This window comes from Podarcis erhardii (genome assembly GCF_964252035.2).
Source record: "Podarcis erhardii genome assembly, chromosome: 16".
Lineage (NCBI taxonomy): Eukaryota > Metazoa > Chordata > Lepidosauria > Squamata > Lacertidae > Podarcis > Podarcis erhardii.
This window is the reverse complement of record NC_138514.1, coordinates 11,741,987-11,757,832: the sequence shown is the minus strand read 5'-3', so window position 1 is coordinate 11,757,832 and position 15,846 is coordinate 11,741,987. Positions and strand designations below refer to the sequence as shown.

Genomic DNA, 15,846 nt, shown 5'->3' with positions numbered 1-15,846 from the left:
GGCTTCAACTGCTCATTGACTTTGTGGGGGCCCAGCCCCATAAATATATTATTGTGGGTGCCTAAGCACCCACGGCCCCCTGGAGTTGGCTCCAGTGGCTGGAAGGTAGGCTGACAATCACCAGAGCACTAGACCAGAAGGTGTTTGGGCACAATCCTCCTGATTTGCTTCAAAGTGAGTGTCTTTCGGTCTGGCTCTCTGGCACGATGACTCACACCAGATTGCCAGACAAAAAAATAGGACATTCCAGGATCCAAACAGAAGTGGGGATTGGCTTCTGTGATCCGGGATGTCTCGCTTAAAATGGGACACTTGCTGGTTATGAAAGTTCAGGATGCAACAGGAGATCTGGGGCCTAGTGCAAAATATATAGGGGCCTGCCTGCTGCCATCCAAGCCTGCTGCTGCCTTCTCCAAGTCTCCAGCTTTCATATTTTCAAGACAATGTGTGCTGTAGGGTTTAATGCACAGGGATGTGGCTTGCAAAGGAGCACCTAGCAGAATTTCACCACCTGTTTTCATGTCTCCTTCCTCTGTCCCTCCCATCCATAAGTTTAATTAGGGTGTTTTTTTTAAAAAAAACACAAACCCAAATTGAATATTTGCCCCATCCCCCAAATTGATCCAGGACCAGACCTGGGGTGGGGCAGGTAGTCCCTGGTATGTTCAAAAGGATTTGAAAGCAAAGAGACAGGTCTATCGATTTATGTTCATCTAACAATTCAGTAAAAGGTGCTTCAAAATGCATATCATACCCAATAACATTTACTAGGGTAGGAGTTGTCAGTGAAGTGCCCACTGTGGTATGCACAGAGACCTGCCGAATCCTTCTCTGCCATTTGCTAGACCTGAAGTTAGGCTTGATGAAAGCATTCTGTTAAAGCCAATGGAATGGCTTGTGCTATGTGGTTGGTGGTGGTGGACAGGTCAGAAATATCCACTCATGGTAGGCCTTTTATTAGCCCATCTGATTCTAAGGGGCTGTGACAGAGTCCAAGAAAAAAATCTCTAGATGACTACATGATGTCAATGTAGGAGGGCATGGAGAGAGATGGGGGGGCATTCCAGTGCAGTATGTAAATATTCTTCCAGGGAAGTCTCCCTGTATTTGTCTTTTGCGTGGACAGGCGGAGTCCCCAGATCCCGTGTGGTCCCCCCCGTCATGTGTAATAACGACTCAAGACAACGTGCTATGGGATTAAATTGGCCACAACTTTATTAAATTTCAAATGTGGGTAGACCTTGGCTCAGGCATTGGGCGTTCTCCCTCCCCAGTCCCCAGCAGGGGACCTAGGGAGCACCAGGGTTATCCAGTGTGTGTGGGGGGGAGGGGCCGGCTATGGAGAACATATGTTCAAGCAGAGATAGCCGCCCCCGTTACGCCGCCGCCGCAGGGGAGAACAATGGTGACCTTTCGGCGTACGGTCAAGGCCTCCTTTCAGAAACCCCTTTAATGGGGAACCCTGATATCGCCGCCGCAAAGAGGAAGATGGACTAAAGGATTCCGCCCAAGGCCTGATACCGCCAAAGTTGTGACGTTTTGCTACGGGAAAGGCGAAACCTGCCAATGCAGGGAAATTCCTTTCTGGCCCTTTAACAGCGACCTTAACGTAGCAGCGCCCGCATACCTGTGAAGAAAAGTTAACCTGCAAAACCTGTGAAGAAAAGTTAACCTGCAAAATAAGACATTAGCTGAGGGTGGGTAGGGCGGGAGAAGCTCTGGAGCCAAGTGAGGATTCCCAGGTAAGATCCTCCCTCTATTGTGTGGGCAGGTAATCCCTCCCCTACCTGGTCTGGTCTCCTTGGCAACACTTCCCCCAGGTGGGATTGGACAACTGACTGAGGTAGGCGGAGACCTCCAGGTATCCCACCTGAAGGAAGGCAAAGCCAAGCCTATGCTGTTGGAGCTGCTCCAGATCTAGGGGCTGCGCGCGTCCACGCAAAGGGCGCCCCCCGTTTTAGGCGGGGAGCGGTCATTATCTTTCCACATGAGTTGAGATGGGTCCTGAGATGATGGGCTCATATGCACATCCACTCATCCCATGACTTTATGGCTTTACTAGAAGAGACAGGAACATTGTTGGTTCACTACTCACAGCAACGTATTTCATGCAAGTAGTCAAAAGCCAGAAACTTTAGAAACCTCTCGATTTCACAGACTCACCCTCAATAGCTAGGAATGCGCACATTTATTTATTTATTTGTCCAGAGGTTATGAAAATTGCAAAAGTCTTCCACACATCACAACAGCTCTTCTTCATCATACGTTCCAGAGATCCAGATCGTTGCACAATTCATATCCACAGCACAACATATGTTCTTCATAGCTGTTTTTCATGATCTTGAAGGTATGACAGTCACTGTTGCAGCCTCGATCCACACTTGTAACTTTGCCATCTGTGGAGTGATGTGACAGAGAAAAATGCATCATGGACCCTGGGCAGATCTACACGCATGGTTTTTAACGCTAAGAATGAGTTAAGGAATGCTGCTGACAACCATATAGCCATATGACATTCTGCTCTTTAACGGTGTCTGCAGAGCAACTAGGAACCAGGAACCAGAGACAGCAGGGAGGAAGAACAAGAGAACATTTCCTGTTTTGACATTTTAGAATGATATTTCTAATATCGTTCTAATAACGTTTAAAAGGTGAGTGTAGATCCAGCCCCCCTCTCCCCATCCCTACTAGCAATTTAGAAGCTGATGTGCCATGTATGTCTGCTCCATCCCTGAAGTAATATTGAGAAAACGCACCAGATATTGCCAAACATGTTATCCACACACCCAGCTCACATTAAGAGGGTTGAACACCACCATTTCATCCTGTAGTTCCCACACAGCTGATTTTCCTACTTCAATAAGTTCTCCTGCCTCCCAAAAAGCATCTGTTTGTCACCCATCAGATATTTCAGTGGCCTTGTAGTCTCCAATACAGAGGTGGGTAATCTCAGGCTCAGGGGCCAAATGTAGCCCTCCTAAACTCCCTCTCTCTCTGGCCCTTGGGACCCTGCACAGGCCACAATCCCTTTGTAGCCACACCCTCTTTCTTCAGGCCACACCTCCCTCTGCCCTTGCTTTGCATTCTCCTTGAGTGAATGTTTTCACCTCGCTGCAAATGTATCATTGAAGCCTGATAATAATTCCTTCTTCCCTGAATGGAGAATAGAGAGAGAAAAACGTTTGATCATAGATGTAGAAAGAAGTCTGATGTGCAAAGGGAAATGTATGTGCGTTGCTCCACCCACCACTGGCGCATGGCCCCCAGAAGTTTTCCCAAATACGCTGAGGAAGATTCCCCAAGTCTACTCTAATAGATGGCCCAGTTTCAAAAATAATAATTTAAAATGGCTCTGGTGGTGGCTGGAATATGGTTGCTTGCCTAGTATTTATTACACCTGCGTGTCAAGTGTGTGACAGCACCTACTGTAGCTTCCACCAAGAGAGATGGATGAACAGGAGAAGACAGTATGGCAAGGCACCATCACACACTTGACCTTTGATGGTTCTGGCACTGTTGCTTACTGGAAGTTAGAAGGGAGAGGGAGGTGGCAGTGAGATGGGTGCAGGAATGCCTGATCACCTTCCCCTCACCAGTGGGGAAGTCAGAAGAAGGCTGCATGGTGTATGAGCCATGTTAAGTGCAGCTTGCAGGAAAGAAAAAAGGAGGGAGATGCGCTCCTCTGAGTTATACTTAAATGGCGAGCAGTGGCCAGGCAAGGCAAGAAGGGAAGTACAGCTGTACCTTGGTTGATGAACATCTTGCGAGTCGAACATTTTGGCTCCTGAACACCGCAAACCCGGAAGTGAGTGTTCTGGTTTGCGAAAGTTCTTTGGAACCTGAATGTCCAATGCCGCTTCCATGGCTTCTGATTGGCTGCAGGAAGCACCTGCAGCCACTCAGAAGCTCCACATTGGTTCCAGAGGTGGAGCTAGCCGCTCCGCCACCTGGAGTGGCACACATGCTGTGCACTCGAGGACGGGGCCATGGGGGCAAGGCGAGCATGCCCATGGGAGGCCGCTTCCTGGGGGGGCGGGAGGAGCCGCACCGCTTTGCCAGCAGCCTTCCTCCCTTCTCTCTTCCTTTTGACAGCTCTGGGGAGGCTCTCTGCTCCCCAGAAGCAGCCTGGGAGCAGGGGGCAACAGGGCGCCACCTGCCCACGACTCCCAAGCCTCCTCCAAGCTGTCAGAAAAAAGAGGGAAGGGGGGGAAGGCCTCTGGCAAGGCGGCGCAGCTCCGCCCCTTCCCCCAGTCGCTCGGGGTAGGCTTGGGAGTCGCGGGCGGGCAGCACGCCAAATGTCACCCCTCTCAGTGATGACACCCGGGGCAGACTGCCCCCAACACCCCCTTCCTCCAACCCTGTTTGGTTCCCAAACATTTTGGAAGTCGAACAGACTTCCAGAAAGGATTCTGCTCTACTTTTGAGGTACCACTGTAATCATAATTGGAGGTTGGGGGCCTTCTACATACGAAGCAATCAGGGAGAAAGAATTTGAGTCAGCACCACCATTTACTGCACAAGAAAGGAGTTTGTGGGGCAAGGGCCCTCACCTTAGCTGCTCCACTAAGCTCTGGATGCTGTATCTGTGATTTCTTGTTTTTCAGATCCTGCTCTTTGGCCAGCCGCCCTTCCTTGCTGCTGCACCTGGCATGCCAGCTGCTCTCGCTCTCACTCTCCCACTTCTGCCAGCACAAACTCTTGCTCTCCTCCTGCCCCCCAAGACCCACCATTTGCCCACGCAAGTTCTGCCTGCCCACGGCTCCACAGCTGGGACAAAAAGGTGGTGTGGTGGTGGTGGGGAATGAAGTACCTTAAAGGACCAGTGAAGGAAGAGGGAGATGGAAGGGAGGGGATGATAACTTCCAATGCAGGGAAAAAATTGCATCTCGTATTAAATCAATATGGGACACAGCAATTTGCTTTGAAAAAAGGGACGATTCCATATTTTAAGGGATGGGTGGCAACCTTATATACTGGATAATTTACACATCATACTGTTTCATTAATTGTTCTGTGTGACTTCCCCAGGGCTACCACATTACTGCAGTTTGGAGCGGCTACATTGCAGCAAAAGTGAGACATAAAAGCCCGCAGAACATTTGCAGCATAAAACATTAAGAGCAGGAAGTTATAAGAGCTTCATAAGCATGAATCACCAAGAAAACACTGTGAAAAGGATGTCAGGAGGGGCTCTTAGCCTCTTCGATAGCCTCTTGGTACTGGACAGTGGGATTTATTCTAAACAAGCAAAGGAACAAATCATCCCTCTGCCACTCTCAAACATTAAACTGTTCCTACTGGACTCACGTTGAATAGTCATTCGTGTGAAGCAGTATCTGTCATTCCCTGCATCGCAAATTTCTTGGGTGGTTGAACACCTATTATCATACTCAACATTCGGACAGTAGAGGCACCAGAGGGCTTCAGCTTGGCAGGGAGAATGAAAAGAGGAGAAGAAAATGTTAAGCAAATGACTGATTAGAGAGTGGCTTCCAGGAAGTGAATGGTATATAACTAAACCCTCTTTGAATAGCAAGACATGCAATGGTGGATGAAACCATGAAAAGGTACCCTCAGTGGTTGGGACAGGGCTGAAGGACACATTTGAGAAGTGGAGTGGTGCCCATCTGAAGGCAGCCCTGTTTAGGGAAGCTTTTGATGTCTGGTGCATTACTGTATTTTAATATTTTAATATTTTGCTGGAAGACACCCAGAGTGGCTGGGGAAGCCCAGCCAGATGGGTGGGGTATAAATAAATTACTACTACTACTATTAGAACCTCTTGCTCCATTCATATTGTTACCTAAGGTCTCGTGTGTTTTTTTTATTTACTGCTCATATGGTTGCCCCATTATAAGACTTCCTTTGGCAGTTCACAAAGCCGAGAGAGCAAGCAAGTGCTGAACAAGTGCTAGAACAAACTCTTTACAATTCAGTATATAACAATAGGGAACTTTAAGAAACTTATTTTTAAAATCAAAACACAGTGTAAAAAAAGCTTAATTAAAACTGTGAGACCCAGACTGTAAAACATGATATTTTAAAAGCCCGGGGAGCCACAAAGATGGTATCCCAAAGATGGTACTTGAAGGCTAGTGCCACTACCAAGAAGGCCCTCTGTAGCCAAGTGGTAGAGAATCTGCTTTGTAGTCCCGCTCTATAATGTTTTGTTCTTCTTGACTCTGGGACTTACCCAGTGCTATTTTTCTAGAAACAGAGGTGCCTGAACTCACCATGAACACCTCCCTCATTCTCTTAGAATGGCAAGGGCGCCTACCTGAGAGGTGCTGGAAGTGAGTTCTGGTGAGTTCCAGTTGAAAAAAAAGAGCCCTAGACTTACCTAAATCAAGGTAGAGAAGGGCTAGGACGCCTATTATCAGAACTTTGTTCATCCTTAGTTTCCTTCTTTCAAGCCAAAGGAGGAAGAGAAGCCAAGTTAAATAAAAGGAGACAAGGAGAAAAATTACAAGCTTCCTACACTGGGTGATGGTAAGAACAGAGTGGGTGATTCTAACATTGCACCTGGGTCCTGGTGAGTTTATTAGAAGCAAGTTGGCAGTGAGGGTGTAGAACACCTAGAGGCTCACGGACATTTGTCAAGTTTTTTGCCGATAAAATTGCTCAAATTCGTAAGGAGTAACAGGGTAGCAGGGTCAGAGTAGGAGGGGGTTGGCTGTGTCCTCAGGGCCCTAGTTACCTGGAGCCATGCTAAGAAAATGCACCCTACTCCCCATAATAATCCTCAGGAGAAGAACTTGCAAATATAAAAATCTCAACATGAGCTTTGTGCTTGAATTTCATGGATGGTGGCTGCTCTCCACTTTCCCCCTTTCTGCCGTTTATCTTAATTGCAAGAGATGTACCCGATTAAATGAGTGCATCAGTACAGGACATGCTCAAAAGGAATCACAAGTGCAATCATGTCAATATTGCTTTTGCAATGCTTTGTTAATGTTATTTATATGCACTTGTTAAGCTGTGTGTGTAGGGGAAGCAGCCAGAGATCCCATTTGTGTTAGGGAACTTAGAAGGGCAGCAAATCATAGATCCTCTAAACCAGGTACCCTCCAGATGCGTTGGCCTACAACTCCCATCAAATCTATTCATTGCTTGTGGTAGCTGGGGTAATGTAGCATCTTTGAGTTTTGAGTTTCATTCTCCCTCCCACAAAAAAAGCTCAACAACTTTTGTGAATCTTACTTCTAGAAATATGTGTAATGGGATAAGGGGCTGCTTGTGCGTGAGCGCTAAGACTCTCACAGTTTTGTAGTTAGTTTTAAAACTCTCCCTCTCCGCGGAGCCATCAGTGCATGGCTGCCTTAATCGCTGGCAGAATCCGTCAGTGGGCGTTTCCTGAATTTCTTCCAGCATAAAAGTTCTTTGACAGAAAGTCTCCTCCTTGATTCCCTACGTGACAGCTTTCTGCGCAGAGTAGGCGTTCCAAGGGGAGGTCCTGAGCTCTCCCCACTGGTCTCGCTGGAAGCGTCTCTGAGCCTCACCTCCGACTCTGTCTCCTCCGCCTCCCCTCCTGCTTCCGCGGAAGCTCTCCCTCTCCCCCTGCTGGTTCCCTCCTCAGCATCAGAGGGTCTCCCAGCATCCGAGAGCCTCTCCACCACCTTAAGCTCCGATGGCAGTTCCCTGACAATATGGCAACCCTAACTAATGGGAATATGTTTTTGTAAATTACTTTGAGGGTTTTTCTTTCTTTCTTTCAATCAAGCAGTATATAAATAAATAGTCCAAAAATAGTGCAAAAGCAAAACGCAAACTCTCTCTCCTCCCTCTCTCTGTATCACAATGCGGTTTTAGTAATAGTTACTGCAATTTTATGGAAGGGACCCTGATAATAATCTAATCCAACTCCCTGCAATGCAGGAATGTACAGCTATCCCATATGGAGATAAAATAAAAAAGATCTCCAGCTCTACTGGAACTTCTGGGTATCTGTGGTATTTGGTTATCTTTTTTTCCCTTTAGTATTTTACTGCGTTGGTCTTATCTTGTAAGTCATCTTGTTATTTTGTACGAAAGCTGCTCTATAAATGTTTAAAAGCATCAGTCCAATCAATCTCACCACAGTGGTGAAAACTGACCAGGTGGTCTTTGTGTCTGCTTGGTTTTCTTTCTAGGTGCTAACTATTGATGGTCAGCTTCAAGTCCCAGTTTCAAGTCCCCTTCTTATGCTCCACAATCCTTAAACTGGATATAGTCTGGACAGCTCTGGATGTAGAGACTGCTCTTCAGATAAAGAACCCCCTTCTGTAAAGTGGGACACCTGAACCTCCCCACTGAAACACTACAATGGGGTGCAGCTGGTGAAATATTGTGCCCAGTATAATTATAATAATATAATATTTGGCTTCCAGCAGAATATTAAAATACAATGATTTATCAAATATTAAAAGCTTCCCTAATTCTCAAGGTAGAAGGCATTCCCTTCTAAAGAAATGGTTCCAACCCACCCACCCAACACAGAAAAAGTGGGGACAGCGTAATTTCTGTAGGATTTCAGCATACAGATGGGGGGGGGTGCGAATCAACAGAATGTAGCTCCTTTCAAAATCTGACAGCTAGGCAGGAAGGGGTTGCCATACATCTGAAATGTCCCTGACAGAGCCAACAACTTTTGTGTCCGGATTTTTGAAACATGGCAACCCTACATTTCCCCAACAGATTGAGATTTATTTATTTTTTAGTCATTACAAGGCAGAAGTGTTTTAGTGTGAATTCCTTTTAATATACACACTTGCCCTCAATTTTCTCCAATATAATGCATTTTTGACATTAAGTCTCTACCCAGGCCTATGGCTATCAAATAATCTATGGCCTGTGAAAGTGTCGGGGAGGGAACTGTTATTATGATAACTATTTTATTACTGGACTGTCTGTCAGTATGTTTTGTATTATGTTTTTTTATCATTGATGTTCTGTAATGTGTTTTTAATGTTGTACATTGACCTGGAATCTTCTGATAGAGGGAAGTATATAAATGGAATGAACAACAACAACAACATATGTGTTTATAGCCACACTTTCCACTAATGTATGCATTTTTGTACAGATTATTTGGTTGGAGGGCTGTGTTAAAAAATCCACATGTGTGAGGGCAAGTAATAGTGACCATTTCTCAAAAGAAATCACTCCATATCTAATAAAGCTATTAATTTTTCACCTTTAATTTAACAATGCATCTCATCACACTTGTTCCTATTCACAGCTTTCTCTTCTGCTCTTTTCCAGTCTGGATGATGGAGTGATCAAAGTTAACTAAGTGAATTCCAACCTAATAATCCCTTCTAAAATGTTTTGCTATTACAGTGGTACCTCAGGTTACAGATGCTTCAGGTTATAGACGCTTCAGGTTACAGACTCTGCTAACCCAGAAATAGTACCTCAGGTTAAGAACTTTGCTTCAGGATGAGAACAGAAATCGTGCTCCGGCGGTGCGGCGGCAGCAGGAGGCCCTATTAGCTAAAGTGGTACCTAAGGTTAAGAACAGTTTCAGGTTAAGAACGGACCTCCAGAACGAATTAAGTTCTTAACCCGAGGTACCACTGTATTGTATATGAAAACACATACACACCTGCATTGTAACAAGTCTAACTAGCTCAGTACTGCCAATACTGATTGACAGCAGTTTTCGAGGAATTCAGGGTAGGGTGTCTCTCAGCCATACCTGGAAATGCCAGGAATTGACCCTGAGACCTTCTGCATGCCAAGCAGATGCTCTACCACAGAACTTCCTCCCTCTTGCCCCAGGGATTTGTACCTGTATCAAAGTACAGCACAGCTATGAAACCTATTGCCAGAACTCTGCTCATCTTCCATTACTTCTTCCAAGATACCACGAGGAGAGAAGCAGAGGGCCTCAAAGTCAAATATAAGCAGGTAAGGGGAAATAAAGAGCTTCCTATAAAGGATTCTGTAAAACAACAACAACCCAAAAAAACCCCAGTCGGGACAGATTTCATTTTGCATGCACAGTCGATGAAGGGAACGAAGAACAGGTAGGCACTCATGTGCTTTTGGCAGGTGTGTTGTGTGGTTGGGGAAGAATGATGTAGGCGAGGCCATTTGCCCTGCATTGGCCTTCAACCCATAATGTAAAAGAGTGGGAATTTCAGCTATCAATAGCCTCTTTTGACACCCACCACTGCTATGCGAAGTGATAAAAATAGGTATTAAAAAAAAGTGTTCGTCCACATGGCAAGCACACATTTGGAAACCCATGCCCTTATACCTGCAGAGGTATTAGATTAGCTATAGGTACACACTGTGGCAATCAAACATTTGCTGTCACTGAATCAGGCTAAGGACTCATGTGCACCCTTTTACCAGTCAAGACTTTCCTAGAAGAACAATTGGGACTGTTGTTTCTTAAAGGCACTTAAGAGTTAGTATTGCCCTCACAGGGCTTCACTTCCCAGAGTGGTTTAACAATCCACCCCTCTCCAAGGAAACTCTGGGAATTTTAGCTGAGCGTGGGGAATATGTATGTTTGATGTTTTATTATAGGGATGCAGGTGGCGCTGTGGTCCAAACCACTGAGCCTCCTGGGCTTGCTGATAGGAAAGTCGGTGGTTCAAATCCCCTTAACGGAATGAGCTCCCGTTGCTCTGTCCCAGCTTCTGCCAACCTAGCAGTTCGAAAACATGCCAGTGCAAGTAGATAAATAGGTACCACTGCGGCGGGAAGGTAAACAGCATTTCCGTGCGCTCTGGTTTCCGTCACGGTGTCCCATTGCGCCAGAAGCGGTTTAGTCATGCTGGCCACATGACCCGGAAAGCTGGCTGTGGACAAACGCTGGCTACCTCAGCCTACAAGCGAGATGAGAGCAGCAACCCAATAGTTGCCTTTGACTGGCCTTAACCATCCAGGGGTCCTCTACCTTTACTTTTTATCCTTTTTATTATGTTTCTGTATATTCTGGAAGCCATCCAGAGTGGCTGGGAAAACCCAGTCAGAAGGGCTGGGGAAGAAATAATAAAAGTCTTATTAATAATAATATTGGTCTCTTAACTGCACCCAGCACTCACATCAGCTTGAGTAGCACAGTGCTTATAATGTTGGACCAAGCCACCAAATATTAGGTTCTTAATATCCATTCAGCAATGACAGACTCTCCAAGTGTCTCTATTTTCCAGGGATGTCCCCGATTTAGAGAAGCCTTCACAGTTTCGGATTTGATCCCAAAATGTCCCACTTTTCCTTAGGATGTCCCTTTTTTAATGGAGAAATGTTGGAGGGTATGAAGTTATCTGACCCCAGAGCCGTCTGAAGGTAAACCTGTATAGGGAAGGTTTTTTCAAAAATGTTCCATGTTTTATTGTGTTTTTATATATGTTGGAAGCTGCCCAGAGTGGCTGGGGCAACCCAGTAAGATGTGTGGTGTATAAATCGTAAAATTATCGTTATGGAACAGAACATCCCTATTTTCAGTAAAGAAATGTTGCAATTATACTCTCTAGGTTAATACAGGCCATTTACTACCTCTCAGTCTAACCTTCCTCACAGAAGAAAATGAGAACCATGTTCACCTCCCAGAGCTCCTTTGACAAAGGGCAAGATATAAAGAAATAATAAATATTGGTTCCTTAGTGAGACAGTCAACAAAGTTTCAGTGGTTGCCATTATATGGCCCAACTAGTCATAAGAGCCGTCCTCAACCTGATGCCCACCAAATGTTTTTGACAACAACTCCCATCAACACATGCCAAAGAATAGCAAGAAGACTATCTGTTGTGTGGCACGATTTATTAACAGAACTGTTCAAAAGCCAGAGGGGGTGAAAGTCCACCTGCTTCCACCAACAGATTCTCAAGAAATAGTCATTCATTACTGATTAGTCCAGAAGTTGTGATTGTTGCAAAGATCGTTCACACAACACAGCGAAGTTTGCGACATCTTTTTCCCCTTATGTACAAAGCTGATGCACTTGTTAGTGCAACCCCGGTCCACATGTACAAAACCTGCTGTAAAGGGGGGAAAACCACAATTTTTACATTTAGGAAAATTCAGCCATTTGCAGAGGATACATTCCTTCCCACTTCTTAGGGGGTGGGAGCAGAAAGGGAAACAAAGGTTATTTCAGGCTTATTGGAATGTAGCCTTAAAAATCTTTTTCAAATTCGTTGACCATTTCTGTTCATCAGCAGAGGTTTAGCTGAGTGAGGTGGCATGGCAGATTCAGCCAGCATGCTTTTCAATGACTTCGGTTTACAACTTGCTGTCTTCCACCTGGTAGCTGTCATTTTACCACCAACTCACAAAAGCCTTGACCTATGGCATGCACAGGGTGTGTGATTGCAGCCCAAACTATAATTCTGTATATTCTGCATGATTATGCAAAGCCTATGCTTAATGAAAGTCAAGGAAAGGAAATCTATCTGACAAATGTTGGGAATTATGTAGGATTGCCGGAATTGCCTTTGCAGGTTTCCTATAAAATATAAGAATGCATTTCACAATCTCATATCAGTTGTGTTTTATCATGGCACATAGATGCAGTAATGTGCACACATTACCTGGCAATTTATAAAAATCTGATACAGCTGTCAAACACCCAGGAGCCCTGTCACCAGATGTCTGACAATCCTACAGATATGGACTTCCTGCCTTGACAGCAGTCATAAAGGTTATGTTGTGCTCTGGAAGAGTAACACTTGCCCCCTGAACTTACGTCCATTAAGTTGACGAGCAAAGCAAAATTCCCAAGGTCCAGTGGTGCATTGCTTTTCAGGAACCATACATCCGTTGTCACTTGAAACATTTGGACATTCAAGGCATCTAAAATTTCGAGCTGGACCAGATAGAGAGGAGAGGAGAACAGTCAAAATAGGCCATGGCCATATGAAGTTTGAAAAGCAAACCATCCAACTAGATCAATGGCAGGGTGAGCTCCCTCAATGAGATGTGCAGAAGAGTTTTGTGTGTTTTTAAAATGAGTGTGACTGCTTCTAAAAACTTCAGATGGCAAGCAGCATCCTAAAAGAGGTACACTCTCTTTTCTCTCACACAGGAAGGATGTCTATTCTAAGGCAAGACTACAATGCATACACCACCTGAGAACAAAGCAACTATGCTTCTTGCTTAAAAGCTATCTAAATGTACAGCCAGCAGTGGTGATGACTTTTCAAAACAATAACAACAGATCACTCTTTAATACAACTATTCTTTTTGCACCTTTAATTCTGACAGTTTCACTTATTTCTCAAGAATGAATGGTCTAATAAATCAAGTTTTTCTCTAAGAGACTTATGTCCTGACAGCTCCCCTAGAAAGGGGTTTTGTTCTTGCCTTGGGCTAGATGATCATCGGTGTCCCTTCCAACTGTACAATTCTATGAATCCTCTGTGGCTTACCTGTAACACAGCAGAACAGGACTAAGAATCCTATTGCTTGGCTATTTCTCATCTTGACCCAACCTTTACTGTAGAAGATGTTCTTCTTCCATCCCAATGCAGGAGGTAGCTTTTCAAGAATTCCTCCCAGGAGGGAGGGATGGACTCCTGTCACATGGTCTTTATTAGCCAATAGGCTCAGGGGAGGGGTTTCCTGTAAAAGGTCCCCCTTCTTCAAACACTTCCTTCTTCCTCACTCCTCTTATCAGAGGAGTTTCTCTGAGCTGGTTAGGTTTGGATTAGGTCAAAGCTCAGGCCTCTTTTCCAACTTGGCCCCTGGCACACAATTTTGAGGGGATGCAACAAGGCGCCCCATGGCAGGCTCCTGCAGAGAGGCCAGATCTGCAGGACGCAAGCCGCACCCAGGCCAGGCCCTTAGAGGTGGGTGGTGCCACCATCTCCTTCTTCGCATGGCCAGTGAAGGGACACCTGAATGTGCCCCATCCACTGGGTCAGCCAAGAGGGGGAGTGAGGAGGAGGGTGCCACCACCATCTGAGGGCACCAGTGGCACCAGCATCACCACGTCTTTGCTCCACCGGGCACCAGCACATGAGGAAGCTGCAGAGGCAATTTCCTTGGCGCCAGCCCAGTGCCACCAGACTGACCAGTCCACTAAAGGGGAACAACATTTGCCCTGTCCCTGGTGCCAACAATCTACGGTATACCATTGCCTTTGTTGGTGACTATGTTTGTGTGTTTTGTCCAAACTGTGGGAGGCAGTGGAAGACAGAAGTGCCTGGCATGCTCTGATCCATGGGGTCATGAAGAGTCGGAGACGACTAAATGACTAAACAACAACAACATGTTTGTGTGTGAGTGCCTTGTCACCATGCTCATATAACCAGAGGAAAAACAAAATAAAAAAATTCCTTCCAGTAGCACCTTAAAGACCAACTAAGTTAGTTCTTGGTATGAGCTTTCGTGTGCATGCACACTTCTTCAGATACACTGAAACAGAAGTCACCAGACCCTTCTATATAGTGAGAAGGTGGGGAGGGGTATTACTCAGAAGGGTGGTGGGATTGGGTGATTGGCAGATAGCTGTGATGAGCCTGTTGATGACTCTTAACGACTGCAATAGGTCTTGCAGGAAAAAGCAAGGGGTGAGAAGGTGAAAAATGGCTTTGTCATGTATAATGAGATAAGAATCCAATGTCTTTGTTCAGACCAGGTCTCTCCATGGTTTTGAGTTTGGTAATAAGTTGCAATTCAGCAGCTTCTCTTTCCAGTCTATTTCTGAAATTCCTTTGTAATAGAACAGCTACTTTGAGATCTTGTATAGAATGTCCTGGGAGATTGAAGTGTTCTCCTGCTGGTTTCTCTGTCTTGTGATTCCTGATGTCAGATTTATGTCCGTTTATTCTTTGGCGTAAGGTTTGGCCTGTTTGTCCAATATAGAGAGCTGAAGGACACTGTTGGCATTTGATGGCATACACAATGTTAGACGATGAGCAATTAAATAGTCCCGAGATGGTATGTGTGAACCTTGTGTGTCTGCCCCTCCCCTTTCGCTCCTCCTTAAAGGTAAAGGTAAAGGGAGCCCTGACTGTTAGGTCCAGTCGTGGTTGACTCTGGGGTTGCAGCGCTCATCTTGCTTTATTGGCCGAGGGAGCCGGCGTACAGCTTCCGGGTCATGTGGCCAGCATGACTAAGCCGCTTCTGGCGAACCAGAGCAGCGCATGGAAACAATGTTTACCTTCCCGCTGGAGCGGTACCTATTTATCTACTTGCACTTTGACGTGCTTTCAAACTGCTAGGTTGGCAGGAGCAGGGACCGAGCAATGGGAGTTTACCCCATCACGGGGATTTGAACTGCATACCTACTGATCAGTAAGCCCTAGGCTCTGTGGTTTAGACCACAATGCCACCCGCATCCCGTTCGCTCCTCCTTAAGGCATTGTAAAAGCCGAGACCGAGAACTGAGAGTTTTCATCGGCACTTCTTCACTGTCACTGGATTGAGCCTCTCTCTTATCTGTTGGCAGCCTGGCTTCTCCTTGGTCATCTTCCAACCGTCCCTCTTTATCTGAGCTAGGAGTGAGAAGGGAAGGCTGTGGGGTGTTAGCTTTGAAAAACAGTCCGTCTTCCCCATCTGAATTGTCAGCCTGTGAGCTGCTAGCACAGAAGTTTGACCCTTCTGTCTCCTCAGTAGAGTCAGCCTCTTGTTCACTCTCCAAGGATAACTCTACTGCTGGGTCCTGGGGGGTCACTTTCCTGACATCATCATTCTTATTTCCCAGGGAAAGTAACGGGGCAAGGGAAAACCACTCAGACCCATACCTAGAAAGTGTGGAACAAGCAGAAAAAACACTTGGACCCATGCTCTCTAGGCATGGGGCAAATGATAGTGTTGGGTGAGCCCTCAGCCTCAGCTTTGGATTTTCCCAACTTCCATAAATGAAGGAACTGCATGGAAGAATGTCTGAAAATAGGTATGGGTGAATCT

The 15,846-nt window shown here is 45.7% G+C and overlaps 1 protein-coding gene and 1 long non-coding RNA gene across 2 annotated transcripts; both read right to left on the bottom strand.

The window, feature by feature from the left end:
• Positions 1–2,173: 2,173 nt before the first annotated feature.
• Positions 2,174–6,524, bottom strand: LOC309331186 (prostate and testis expressed protein 14-like). The gene is made up of 3 exons (XM_081843245.1): positions 6,341–6,524; positions 5,308–5,427; positions 2,174–2,396 (listed from the first exon to the last, which is right to left on the bottom strand). The coding sequence occupies exons 1-3, from the start codon at positions 6,390–6,392 to the stop codon at positions 2,260–2,262; spliced, it is 309 nt and encodes a 102-aa protein (XP_081699371.1). The 5' UTR covers positions 6,393–6,524; the 3' UTR covers positions 2,174–2,259.
• A 5,226-nt stretch (positions 6,525–11,750) lies between these two features.
• Positions 11,751–13,458, bottom strand: LOC309331642. Its single transcript, XR_014151924.1, has 3 exons — positions 13,362–13,458; positions 12,680–12,799; positions 11,751–11,972 (listed from the first exon to the last, which is right to left on the bottom strand). It is a non-coding gene; the product is annotated as an uncharacterized lncRNA (long non-coding RNA).
• Between the last annotated feature and the right edge of the window lie 2,388 nt (positions 13,459–15,846).